At 44.5% G+C, this 13,946-nt stretch overlaps 1 protein-coding gene across 1 annotated transcript; it reads right to left on the minus strand.

Annotated features, from left to right (window-relative positions):
* Positions 1–2,672: 2,672 nt before the first annotated feature.
* On the minus strand, positions 2,673–13,526 carry LOC144225682 (NACHT, LRR and PYD domains-containing protein 2-like). Its single transcript, XM_077756924.1, has 5 exons — positions 13,374–13,526; positions 5,716–5,882; positions 5,226–5,396; positions 2,918–3,085; positions 2,673–2,766 (listed from the first exon to the last, which is right to left on the minus strand). The coding sequence occupies exons 1-5, from the start codon at positions 13,524–13,526 to the stop codon at positions 2,673–2,675; spliced, it is 753 nt and encodes a 250-aa protein (XP_077613050.1).
* Positions 13,527–13,946: the final 420 nt, after the last annotated feature.

Consider the following 13,946-nt stretch of genomic DNA (forward strand, 5'->3'; position numbering starts at 1 on the left):
TTGGCCAGGGAAGGACTAGGTAGTTTTATGGTGGTTGGTGAATCCCTCATTGGGAAGATGATAGGAGACAAAAAGTGAAAAGGAGGGAGTGGGCCATTATGGCGGACATAAGCCAGTGTAGGTGGAATGCCAAGCTGGGGGAGGGTCTTGTAGACCCTGAAGTGGCACAGAGAAGGAACCTTTGAGTCTTTTGAAACAGAGCTGCCCATGGTCTGGCTTGCAGCCTGAAGTGTACTTCAGGGTAATGGGTTGAGAACAAACTTCAGGAAATCGAGGACCAACTCAGGGACCATGCAACACTCCACGTGGGAGTTGGTGGCCTCAATGAGAGCATTAGCCATGGAGGTGTAGACGGCTATCTGCTAGGTGTCTGGAAGGAGGGGTCTCAAACTGAACATGAGCTGTGAAATGAAAGCAGGAAGAAGAGGATGGAAGCCTTCTAGTTGGTGAATAGATGGACTGTTTTTCCCTAGACTTTACAGTGAGTTAATTATACTCGGCAATGCATGATATGTTGACATCACCTCCATTCCTCACCTCCTTGTTCTAGAGCTCTTCCTAGACTAAAAGATGCCTTTGCCAGTAGGAAACAGAGGGTGGGACCATTTATGGTAGGTACAGTTCACACTAGCTTATAGAGAGCCTAGTGGGCTGACTCAAGCCTGACTTCCCCCTCAGCCATGTGCCCTTGAGCTCTGTACCATCTGCAAATCTATATGCCACATTGCTAACCATCATCTGCTGCCCCGGGGAACTATAATAAGCACTGCAGATACAAGAAATAAATCCCATTCCCTTCGGAAATAAAACTTACACTGGGTAAACAGATTAACAAATTGTGGTAGATCCCTACAATGGGATATTGTTCCACCATATAAAGGAACAAAGAATTTATACCTGGTCCAGTGTAGATCAGTCTTGAAAATATTATACTCACTGAAAGAAGCCCAACACAAAAGGCTACTTACCGTATGTAGGCCTCCATTTATATGGAACATAGAGGATTGGTATGGATAGCAAGATAGGTATAGAGGCAGAAAGTAGGTGCTGAGGAGTCTAGAGTCCCCATTTGGGGTGATAAAACAGATTATACGTATAGCAAAAGCCACCAAATTATGCACTTTAAAATAGCTAATTTTATATTGTGTGGATTTCACTTCAATAAAAAAAAGAAACTAAAAAAATTTATAGGGCACCTGGCTGGCTCAGTCAGTTAAGCATCCGATTCTTTATTTCTGCTCAGGTATGATCTTACTGTTTGTGAGTTCGAGCCCCATGTCAAACTCTGAACTGCTTGAGATTCTCTCTCTGACTCTACCCTGCTCACACATGTGCATACACTCTCTCAAAAATAAACATTAGAAAAAATTATATATCTAGTGATCAGGTAGGAAAATGGCACAATTTATAGAGAACAGAGTGTATTATGATAAGATAGGAGATCTCGAATGATCAAAGCTCCTTTGTTGTCCCCAATAATAGCTAAGCTGAGAAGTGAAATATTGGCAAACTGAAGGGTCTGAGTGCTCTACTCAAAAAAAAAAAAAAAAAGGAAACCAAAAAGTAAGAACAAAGACCTTGCAGTGGAAAAGAATGGGATATGTTCTGGAAACTGAGAAGCCAGTTGAAGATGCATCCCAAAGTGGGGAGAAAAGCCTGAGATGAAGGTAGAGAGGAAGAGGCTTGGCTACAAGGAACACTCTGAGACTCTGTAATTAATACAGATTCATGCACCTGCTGCATGAAACCTATCACAAGGTTGATGAGACCACAGAGTAACTCCATAAATGCATTAGGTGTGCCATTGTGAGGAGGAATCCTATAGAATCACGCATTCCGTAAAGGGGGAAATGGAATATCAGAAGTCACTGCCAATGAACATCAGATGGGATCTGAACGACATTTTGAGGTCCGGGCTCCTGTTCAATACCTCTGCTAAGATGCCAGGTCCTTGTTCCATGATCAAAAAAAGATCAGTCCTAACTTGGGGACACTGGATTTGTTTGTTCAGCCTCTACCCCAATGTCTAATTCAAGGGAGCTCAAAGTTAGTGAAAACTGGAATCGTCTGGAATATCTCTGAAGACTTTGATGCTGGGTTCTACTTCCCCTAAATTTCATCAATTTTGGGAAGCAGCCTGGGCGTCAAGAATTTTAAGACTTAGCCAGGTACAGGGGCGCCTGGGTGGCTTAGTCGGTTAAGAGTCCAACTTCGGCTCAGGTCACGATCTCACAGTTCATGGGTTCGAGCCCCGCTTCGGGCTCTGTGCTGACAGCTCAGAGCCTGGAGCCTGCTTCGGATTCTGTGTCTACCTCTCTCTCTGACCTTCCCCTGTTCTTACTATCTCTCTCTCAGAAATAAATAAAACATTTAAAAAATGAAAAAACAAAAAGACTTAGCCAGGTACAGCCAAGACATTAAACAAAATCACGGTGTATTCCAGTGTACTTTGTTATCTCTGCAAGAGTAGAGTACATGACCCAGATTCTCTTCCCATTAGGGTTCTAGTTGCAAAGTACTTTGCACCAGTGAGATGCCGTTGGCCAAGACTTGGAAGGGAAAAGGCGGTGCAGAGCCTACCATCGCGTTGATGGAGTCACTGCACCTCCTGGGGGCGGTATCCATGCACGGCCTCCTGGGCATTGAGCTGAGGCAGGCCCACTGTGTCCTGCTCACTGGATCCCAGCAGAAGCTGTGTCCCCCTGAAGCCCACTCTGCTGGAGGCCGTCCGCAATTCTAGCCGACTTCTCCAGGCCCTCTGAATGACTGTGAATACAAGCAAACCGGGTGTTTACGATTTCTGCAGCGATTTACCTCCTGAACTGGAGGAGAGACACTACTGCCGTCTGCATTCTAAAATACCTCAGAGAGATGATACATCGCCACAACACCTTCAAAAACAAACAACAGTACCTACCCTAGACATCTTAGGTTACAATTTGTCTTCTGCAAGGCCTCACAGAGATACCACGATCCAGTAGCTATGGGGTTGAGCCCCAGATCCAGGTTCGTTAAGCTGGAGTCTTCCTGGAGAAGCTTTGAGAGACGTCTGCAGCCACGTCTGGTTATGTTGGAATGTGATAACCTGCAAAGACCGTTGCATTCTTCTACTTACACCCTGCGAAGTGGTTGTTCCTGCCAACAGTACACACCTTCTACTGTGAGCTATAGTCTTTCATCTAGCTCTGTATGTGAAAACGTGCACCTGAATGTTACATCATGCCCCTACACACACACTGCCTGGGTAGCAGAAGGTTAAACTGACCTTTGTCTGCCACCTTTTATTAGGCAGACACAGACATACCTAAGATAAAGATTTCCCTAGGACAGCAACATATCCTAGAGGTCAAAAATTTAGGCTCTAGGGTCAGACAGACCCAAGACTGAATCTGAGGTCCCATTTATTTTCTGCACGGTTAGGCCACCAGGGTTCCACTCTCGCTGTAGACAGAGAAGATTTTCTTTCATGTCTTCTATTTACATCATTCCAACAGGATTGTGGTGCAGCAAAAGCTCAACATTCCCGATACTTGAGTGACTATGTTTGTCATTTAAACACTGCAGACTTTCCTGCAAGTTTAGGCTTCCTCAAAGCCCTCTGGCTCAGAGGCCAGAGCACAGAGAAGGGTGGCCACATGGGACATTTAGGCAGGTGGGTCTGCAGTCAACCCTCCCAGCCCTGTACCCCAACAATGGCATGATTGCAATGAGGCAATGGACCCTGAAGTGCAGGGATGATAACTAGACCGAAAGACACCATTCTTTGTAGTATGTGAAATCCTAAAGTCATCAGTGAACCAGAGGAGTTTAGGGAGGGGAACTCAAACAAAATATAAGATTAAGTTTTGTGGGCTAAGTGGAGGCTCGGTCCAACATCAACTCTACGTATTTTAAGCAATGATGGTTGGCATTTCATTTTCTAGAAGGGGCTTCATACCTACCACATAGATGTGACCACAGGTAAGCTAAGTGGCTAAGTGTGGTTTTCCAGCTAATAAATCTGAAATAAAGGTAACTATCTCATGAGGGTATAAGAATTTTTTAAAAACTTTGTAAAATTTAGTAGAGTCCCTCGCACACAGTGAGTGCTTAATTTTTTGTTTAAAGTTTTTTTTAACATTAATTACTTTTGAGAGACAGAGCATGAGGATGGAGGGGCAAAGAGAGAGGGACACACAGAATCGGAAGCAGGCTCCAGGCTCTCAGCTGTCAGCACAGAGACTGACATGGGGCTTGAACTCACAAACAGTAAGATCATGACCTGAGTGGAAGTCGGACTCTTAACTGACTGAGCCACCCAGGCGCCCTTTGACATTTTTTGTTTAGATGCCTAAGCTAACTCTCAATATACAATGTCACTACATAGAAAGCCCGGTGAAGTTTTATGTTCTTTGTATGTCCTAACTAAAAAGTATTCATTAGATCTTTTCATTTTCTTTATCTGCCACTGTAAGCTGAATACTTGTTTTCTCTTTTTAGTCTTAAATGACCAAGCACAACTGGATTAAAGGATATCCTATATTAACACAGTTTCTAGAACCAACTAGAACCCATAAAGCTAATGGGCAGACATGAGTTTCCCAGGAGAATAAGAACCTCAGAGAAATCAAAGCCAAGAAAAAAATTCTGAAGCCTCCGACTCTACCCAGTCTGTTGAATGTTATCCTAACCATGCTTCTAATGGGAATGGGGACTCTATGCTGGGTTTGTTCCCGTATAACAAGAATCAGCAAATTACAGCCCATGGGGTCAAATCCAACCCACCACCTGTTTTTGGTGAATAAAATTTTAGTGTAACACAACCACACTTCATTTCCTTACAGGTTCACTCAGCAATGGCACAGTTGAATAATAGCAAGAGAGACTGTATGGTCCATAAAGCCTAAAATATTTACCACCTAGCCCTTTGCAGAAAAATAAAAAAGTATTGAACCATACCACATAATTCAATCCGTTACCAGGTGTAGGAAGAAAGTAGGTCATGTGAACTTTAAAATTACACACAAAACATCAGACCTGAGAACCACTGGCTAATCCAAATTTCGGACATAGGAAGAGGCCAGACGGTAAGCCCTGCTCTGAAAGGCCTGTGAATATTACTATCTGTTTCTACCTGTCCTTTCCCTAATTTGTACCAAGGTCTTGCCAATTTCGTTCAAGTAGAATCATTAAGTGCTCTCCTGTCTGGCCTACCTGAATCTAGGTGTGTGTACACATAGACTTACACCAGGTTCTGTAGCTGACAGTCAGGGTGACTCAGACCCTCACATAAAAGTTTTACCCCACCATCCCCAAGGTTGCTGTTGGCCAAGCACAGGTGCGTCAGCCTCTGGTTGACGATCAAAGCAGAAGAGAGCTCCTTGCAACAGGCTTCTGTAAGGCGACAGTTTTCTAACCTGCAAAAGCACCACACAAGTAGCAAGGCTGTGAGAACATTTCTAAAGCCCAACCTTCTCGGCTGGCAGACCGTCTTGTTAAGCCAGCACCCCCTATATCATGTGCTCATGATCAAAGCCTGAAGGGCCAGGAATGGGAGAAGGGCAGGCAAAATGCCGGAGTTATCCCACTGGGGCCAAAACAGGGAGCCAGGGATCTAGGTCAGTGGGAAGTCCCGTATGGGTGGCCCAGCAGATCCTGGTGTTACCATCACTCTTGCTCTGCTGCCCCAGGCCTAATATGGAGATGCTCCACGGGAACAGAGGTGGTACTTATAACAGCTTCTCCAGGAAGCACTTGGGGTGTCTCAGAGTCGTGCACAGCATTCTGGCACTTTCATCCAGGAGCTCACTGGCTGTGAGATCCAGGCATTTCAGGGACCGGTTGGCTTCAAGGGCCAAGGAGAAATCAGCCCACTGCTGAGTGGTGTCAGAACAAGACACAGCCTGTGGGATAAACGGGGAAAAGCCGTTCTTCTGGGAGGACAGAGCGGTCACATCAGTTTATTATGCCTCCCGGAAGACTATATCTTGGATCTCCATTTCATTCTACTCCAGTACGTGCCCAACCCTGACCTGAATTATTAATGAGAATTGATCTCCTTTGCTTCTTCAAATATCCCATTGCCATTTGATCAACACCCAACCTCATCTAATAGGGAAAAAAATCTATAATACAATTAGGCATGAAGTTTCACTAAACATGGCCTGTTACTTCTCAAACTCTACTTTTTATACTGGTTCCCCACGTGTGTCTATCCTAATCCCACTTAGATTTAAATATGCAATTCCATAGGGAAAAAAAATTGATGCCTTATACTCAGAAGGTTCAACTTCGTGAATTATCAGGGGATATACAAATTAAAACAAGGAGACACAATTTGACACTTAGGCAGACAAGCTCAAATGTAGCACAGCTGGCTTGGAGAACACTGAGGAAATCCCTTAGACTGGACTCCGAAACCCAGCTCCTCTTGCACACGAAGATCAGAGTACATGGCTCTAGGACAATTCTCTTGCCTGCATCATAGTCCTGGCTCCTCCTGTGTTCAGAATCTTTGCAAGTTACTTAACCTTTGTAGTATCTTTCCCTACCTGTGCTTTGGGGAGAGATAATACCTTCATGTCAAGGAAAATTAAAAGATATAATCCATCCATGTCCTGTGTCAAGTAGAATATATGTCATAGGTAAAATTGAGAGGTTTTTTCCTTAATGTTTTCTTTTTTATTTTGAGAGAGGGAGACACAGAATCAGAAGTAGGCTCCAGGGCCTGACCTGTCAGCACGGGGTCTGACACGGGGCTTGAACTCATGGCGAGCCGTGAGATCATGACCTGAACCAAGGTCAGACGCTTAACCAACTGAGCCATCTTGGCGCCCCATGGCGAGTTCTTAAAATTAGTACCTTTCTGTCCTCATAGATTAGCCTATGATGAAGAAATTATACATTACTTAAGTAACTGGAATGCAGACATGGTAGAATGTAAAGGGTCTCAACTCACGTGAGCATAAATATAGGAGATTCTGATTCAGCCATTTGCCTTTTGGAGTGTATCCACTTAGAAACATCATTTATCGGGGTGCCTGGGTGGCTTAGTCGGTTAAGCGTCCGACTTTCGCTCAGGTCATGATCTCGCGGTTCGTGGGTTCGAGCCCCGCGTCGGGCTCTGTGCTGACTGCCAGCTCAGAGCCTGGAGCCTGTTTCAGTCTGTGACTCCCTCTCTCTCTGACCCTCCCCTGCTCACGCTGTCTCTCTCTCTCTCCTAGAAATAAATAAAACATTAAAAAAAGAAACATCATTTATCAAAACTTTAGAGTAACAGATTTTCTTTTCTAATTAAATGAGAAAGAGCATCAAAAATCGTCAATATGTTTGCACGTATAGGAGGATTAGGAGGAACTTGACGGAGGAACAAGGGGGAGAAGAAGGGCGGAAATGGTGGGGGAAAGGGAGAGAAGCAAACCATGAGAGACTCTTGAATGCTGACAAAAACTGAGGACTGATGGATGTGGGGGGAGGGGGGGATGGGCATGGAGGAGGACACTTGTGGGGATGAGCACTGAGTGTTATGTGGAAACTAATTTGACAATAAACTATTAAAAAAAAAAGAATAAAAAAAATAAATAAAAGCTAAAAAAAAAAATCGTCAATATGGTAAGAGCTACCCTTTGTGTGTGGCTCCTATGCAAAGCAGGTCACAGTCCTGCTTCCCTCAATGCTCAAAACCCCATTTTATGGATGAGGAAACAGCTCAGAATCCTAAAGGCCAAAAATGAGATTTGGAAGTGAGCTCAAATAAAACAAAACAAAACAAAACAACCTGTGCTGCTAGCCAGTACCTCAGGCTGCCACTCAACTAAATCGTCATCCCTAGGGGGCGATGATCATCTGAGCCCTCATTAGGGGAGCTCCCTGAGGAATCGCTCAAATCTGTGAAATACCAGCAACCAGGACACTTGATGCTTCTGTGGTATCACTGAGTGGTCAGTAAGGGTTGAATCACACTGTGTAGGCAACATGGAATCTAAGATACCAAGTCCCTGAGCTAGAGGACAATGCAGAATTCTGGGTGTTTCTTTGCCCTCAGCAGTCGCACAAGACAAGTGGCTGGAGAAAGAATGTGGATAGGGTTTCTGCCTCTATTTGAGACTATGTCCCCTATTTAACATGGCATCCAATGTGAGTAGATCCGTCTCCTTTCCAGTTCACCCAGATGCACCGGGTAGCTGTGCCCAGCGTCCGGTCATTGCTGAGAAAAGCAAGAACCAGGAGGCGTACCTCAGATACTGCAGATTACATGTGGAGTGTTTCAGCAGCTGCAGCAGCAGCAGCAGCTTGTCATTGCGGACACCACCTTCCAGGACCAGGTATGTCAGAGTCTTCCTACTATTGAAAGCTAGACACAAGTCCCTATAGGCGTCAGCAGGGGACACATTTCTAATCCTAGGGAAAACAAAAAGGGATTCTATCTTGAATGCTGTGAACACAGGGAGGTGAGCAGTCTCTGGTCAAGGTGGAGGGGGGGAAGATGGTCAAGAAGGCTGATGAGGAGGGCAAGTCAATAGAGTGATAGCTGGAAAGAAGAAAAGCAAGGACTCTTGAAGGGCTTGGTCACCGTTGTCTTTGCTCATGCTGTTGTTCAGATGAAATAGCCTCTCCTTGTGTTTTTTTTAAAAATATAATTTATTGTCTTACATATAACACCCAGTGCTCATCCCAACAGGTGCCCTCCTCAATGTCCATCACCCATTTTCCCCTCTCCCCTACCCCCATCCACCCTCAGTTTGTTCTCAGTATTTAAAGAGTCTCTTGTGGTTTGCCTCCTTCCCTCTCTGTAACTATTTTATCCCCTTCCCCTCCCCCATGGTCTTCTGTTAAGTTTCTCAAGATCCACATAGCAGTGAAAACATAGGATATCTGTCTTTCTCTGACTGACTTATTTCACTCAGCATAATACCTTCCAGTTCCATTCATGTTGCTGCAAATGGCATGATTTCATTCCTTCTCATTGCCAAGTAATATTCCATTGTATAGATAAACCACATCTTCTTGATCCATTCATTGGTTGATGGACATTCAAGCTCTTTCTATGATTTGGCTATTGCTGAGAGTGCTGCTATGAACATTGGGGTGCACGTGCCCCTGTGCATCAGCACTCCTGTGTCCCTTTGGTAAATTCCTAGTAGTCTCTCCTTGTGTTTTGTGTCCTGCACTGTGTTTCCTTCAGCTAACATGCTTCTTCCCCTCCCCTTCAACGTCTACAGACTTTCCCTAGCAAGAATAGAGGATTCCTATCACTCCAAGTAGCTGTTTGCATTCCCACAAAGCTGTTTTCACTAAGGCTGCAGCACATTGTGGTTTAGGAATTAGTAAATAAATTAGACTCCTTGAAGATATGGACCGTTAAGAGTCACCCCATGCTTGTCAGAATGGCTAAAATTAACAAATCAGGAAACCACAGACATTGGCAAGGATGCAGAGAAAGGGAAACCCTTGTGCACTGCTGGTGGGAATGCAAACCGGTGCAGCCATTCTGGAGAACAGTATAGAGGCTCCTCCAAAAATTAAAAATAGAGTTACCCTACAACCCAGCAATTGAACTATTAGGTATCTATCCAAAGACTACAAAAATGCAGATTCAAAGGGGCCCATGCACCCCAATGTTTATGGGCAGTCCTATCAACAATAGCCATAGTACAGATTGTGGAATTTTAAATAGGATTAAAAGAAATCTTAAGTGGAGTAGAACAAATCCATCTGTGGACTCCAATAAACAATTCAGCATTAAAAGAATAATAAGAGTTTTTTTTTTTTTCTGGTGCCTGGACTATGCCCCTTCTTCAGAGTAGGAGTTAATCAACCTCGTGTTATACATGAGCCTAGCTCATAAGTTATCCTGTGTGCATAGTAGAAAGTAACTGTGGAAAGCATTTACTCAGGGCTTGTTTTTTTGTTTTTGTTTTGTTTGTTTTTTTTTTTACAAATAGTTTATTGTCAAATTAGTTTCCACATCACACCCGGTGCTCATGCCCACGAGTGCCCTCCTCCATGAGCATCCCCCCCCTCCCCCCACATCCATCAGTCCTCAGTTTTTGTCAGCATTCAAGAGTCTCTCGTGGTTTGCCTCGCTCCCTTTTCAGGGCTTGTTTTTGCTTTTTTGGTTTTTTTTTTTTTAATAGTTTATTGTCAAATTAGTTTCCACATAACACTCAGTGCTCATCCCCACAAGTGTNGTTTTTGAAGCATGCTAATGCATCCTAACTTGAGATGGACTCAACGTGCACCCTTACTGCCTCTCCTACCCTCGTATTTCAGATCGCCATTTACACTTCTATCTTTAGAGAGTCTTCTCCTGGTTTTGTACCTCCAGACCTGGCAACCCATCCCCCTGTTGTAAAACACTCCCTAAACCCACGCTTGGTCTTATAACCCATGACCCTTTGTTTTTAGATAATGAACATTCCCTTCAGTTTGTCCAAAAGAGGCTTCAAAATGAAATTTTCAGCACAGGGTGCAAGAATAAGGTGGATGCCAGCGATTCAGAACCTCTGCTTACATTGTCCAAAACTCTCAGTGGAACAGGTTACAGGGGTCATCTAATCTTGTATTTTCATGTAATGCCTTATAAAACCAGAGCAATGTAAACTTTCAGGGCCATATAGAAGAAATTGACGTCTTTCCAGGCACCAACTTATGTCAGATTCTTTACTTTGAACACTCAAGTCCCATGGCATTCTGAGAGAAGCACGCTACTTATCTCCTGACATCAGCAGGTCGGTCAGTTGATGTTTGCCATAGCTATTGCCTCCACGTAAAGATCACAACATTTCACGTGACTTAATTAAACTTTCTAAGGCATGTTGGTCTGGGAAAGGGGCGGTAGGGAGTTTCAGCAATGTATCTGTCTATAATTTTGAACACAACTTCTAAAGCTTATCACTTGAACATGTATTGGTTTTAAAGGGTACCCTAACAGTCACCTGCCCAAGTGGCCCCATCAGGATTTACTTCTGCCCCAACCTACCTCACTACCTCAGACTCCTTTCTCAATCCCATTCCACACACCAGTTATATAGTCACCATTGCCTTATCAACGTGTCCTTATTCACATTATTTAAAACTGTGCTCTCTGGAATATTTCCCCCAATTCCCATCCAGGTCTTCTGATCTGCATGTACCTCTATTTCCTATAGGCTGAGTTTCAAATATGCTTAAACCAGATGTATGGCAATCTCCAAACACTTGGCAAATTTCCTGAAAATAACTCAAGGTAACATACAATTATTTCACTAGGACCCATTTCAATTGTTTGTATTCTGAGCATCTGGTTAGTGAGAGCCTGGTCAGGCTTCCAGGCTGCTGCCACACTAAAAATGCTTAGGGACCATCATTATAGGAATAGTTTCTACTTACACCACTTTCTGGAGATGACAGGTGACACGGGTGATTTGCTCACAAAGAATCCTCACGGAGGAGGGACTCAAGAAGCTTTGGCTCACATCCAAAAAGCATAGGCTCTTGTTTGAACTGAACACCGAGCAGAAATCCATCCAGAGATGGAGAGAGAGATGGTCATACTATGGCCTGGAAGGAAGGGATGAACAAGAGCACCTGTGGAAAAGCACCTAAGGGAAGAGTAACAGGAACTGGCAGGCTGTACCACAAAGGAAACCATTGACAAAATGAAAAAGCAGCCTACGGAATGGGAGGAAATATTGGCAAATCACGTATCTGACAAGGAGCTAATATCCAAAACATATAAAGAACTCATACATCTCAATTAAAAAAAAAGACTTAAAAATAGGCAGAGGACCTGAACATTTTTCAAAAGAAGACATCCAGATGCCCATCAGACACATGGAATGATGCTCAGCATCGCTTATCATCATGGAAATGCAAATCAAAACCACAATGAGATATCCCCTCACACCTGTCAGAATGGCTAGACTCAAAAGACAAGAAATAAGTGTTGGCGAGGATATAGAGAAAAGGGAATCTTTCCGCTCTGCTGGAGGGAATGTAAATTGGTGCAGTCACCATGGAAAATGTATGGGGGTTCCTTGAAACCTTAAAAATAGAACTACATTATGATCCAGGAATCCCATTTCTGGCTATTTTGCTGAAGAGCATGAAATCACCAACTTGAAAAGACTTCTGCACTCCCACGTTCATAGCACCATTACTTACAATCCTCAAAACGTGGAAGCAACCTAAGTGTCCACTGGCGGATGAATAAAGAAAATATGACGTGTATATACGATGGAATATTATTCAGCCACAAGAGCAGAAAGTACCATTTGTGGCAACATGGATGGATCTTGGGAGCATTATGCTAAGTGAAATAAGTCTGGCAAGACAGAAAGACAAATAGTGAATGATCTCACTTATACATGCAATCTAAAAGAAACAAACATGAACTCCTAGAACAGATTGGTGGTTGCCAGGGGCAGGGTGTGGATAAAAGTAGTCAAAAGGTACAAACTTCTAGACAGAAGTCCTGCAGGTGTGGCGTGTGGTATGGTGACTTTACTTTGAGAAGGAATTGTTGGGACTCCTGGGTGGCTCAGTGAGTTAAGCGTCCAACTTCAGCTAGGATTCATGATCTTACAGTTCATGGGTTCAAGCCCCATGCAGGGCTCTGTGCTGACAGCCCAGAGTCTGGAGCCTACTTCGTATTCTGTATTTCCTTCTCTGCCCCTCGTCTTGCTCACAGTCTCTCTCAAAAACAAGTTACCATTAAAAACTTAATTTAAAAAAGTTTTTTTTAATAGTTTATTGTCAAATTAGTTTCCACATAACACTCAGTGCTCATCCCCACAAGTGTCCTCCTCCATGCCCATCCCCCCTCCCCCCACATCCATCAGTCCTCAGTTTTTGTCAGCATTCAAGAGTCTCTCATGGTTTGCTTCTCTCCCTTTCCCCCACCATTTCCGCCCTTCTTCTCCCCCTTGTTCCTCCGTCAAGTTCCTCCTAATCCTCCTATACGTGCAAACATATGATATTTGTCCTTCTCTGCCTGACTTATTTCGCTCAGCATAACACCCTCAAGGTCCATCCATGTTGCTACACATGGCCAGATTTCATTGTTTCTCATTGCCATGGAGTATTCCATGGTATAGATAAACCACATCTTCTTGATCCATTCATCTGTTGATGGACACTTAGGCTCTTTCCATGTTTTGGCCATTTAAAAAGAATTGTTAAGGAAAATATGTGAAGTGTCCAGATTGTCTAGGGACATGTACCCATGTGTAAACTATGACACGAAATAAGATCCCCTCCCTAATCTGATCATCACGTCCTACACCTTGAACAGCAAGCTGGCAGGAGACATTCTGGCCAGAAGAAAGTTCTGACCCTAAGCCACAGGGAGTGGGAGCAGGGTGGGAGGCTGAGGGGGGGTGGCAATTAACGAGGCCAACAGCGAGGGGCCGTACCTGGCAGCCTGACCCTCGGACTTTGACGCACTGTCGTTGTCCAGGAACACGCCCTTTTCCACGCAGGTTTTCGCAGTGCTTGAGGCAGAAGGACGCGTGCTTGAGGTCCGGGGCGTCTTTCAGGTGCAGCGACACTTCGGTGACCGGCGCCATGGCCTCCTTCACCAGCGTTTCCTCCTGCGATTCATAGAGACGGCCCAGGGTCTCCCTCGCGTCGTCTCTGACGAGACAGCTCCACTCTCACGGGACCTCGCTGTGCATCGCAGCAGCTCGCACTTGACCTCCATGGACACCGGGCAGCCGAAGGTCGTCCCCAGCTCCCTGACCCGGTCTTCGTTGGTGAAGCCGAATAAGAAGCGCCCCAGAGAGGGGCAAGATGGCGGAGAAGTAAGGAGCTCCGTACTTGCACTCACGCCCATACCTCACACGGAAAAGATCTGAAGCCATAGGAAACCTTACAAAACCCAAGAGATTGGGAGAAAAAGGACGCAGAATCCACTGAGAGAGGCTTCTAACGTGAGTGCGAAGTGGGGAAGATAAAATTGGGCCAGGATTGGAGACTCTAGGGTCGGA

Source organism: Crocuta crocuta, unplaced genomic scaffold, assembly GCF_008692635.1.
Source record: "Crocuta crocuta isolate KB4526 unplaced genomic scaffold, BGI_CrCroc_1.0 scaffold142, whole genome shotgun sequence".
Classification (NCBI taxonomy): Eukaryota; Metazoa; Chordata; class Mammalia; order Carnivora; family Hyaenidae; genus Crocuta; species Crocuta crocuta.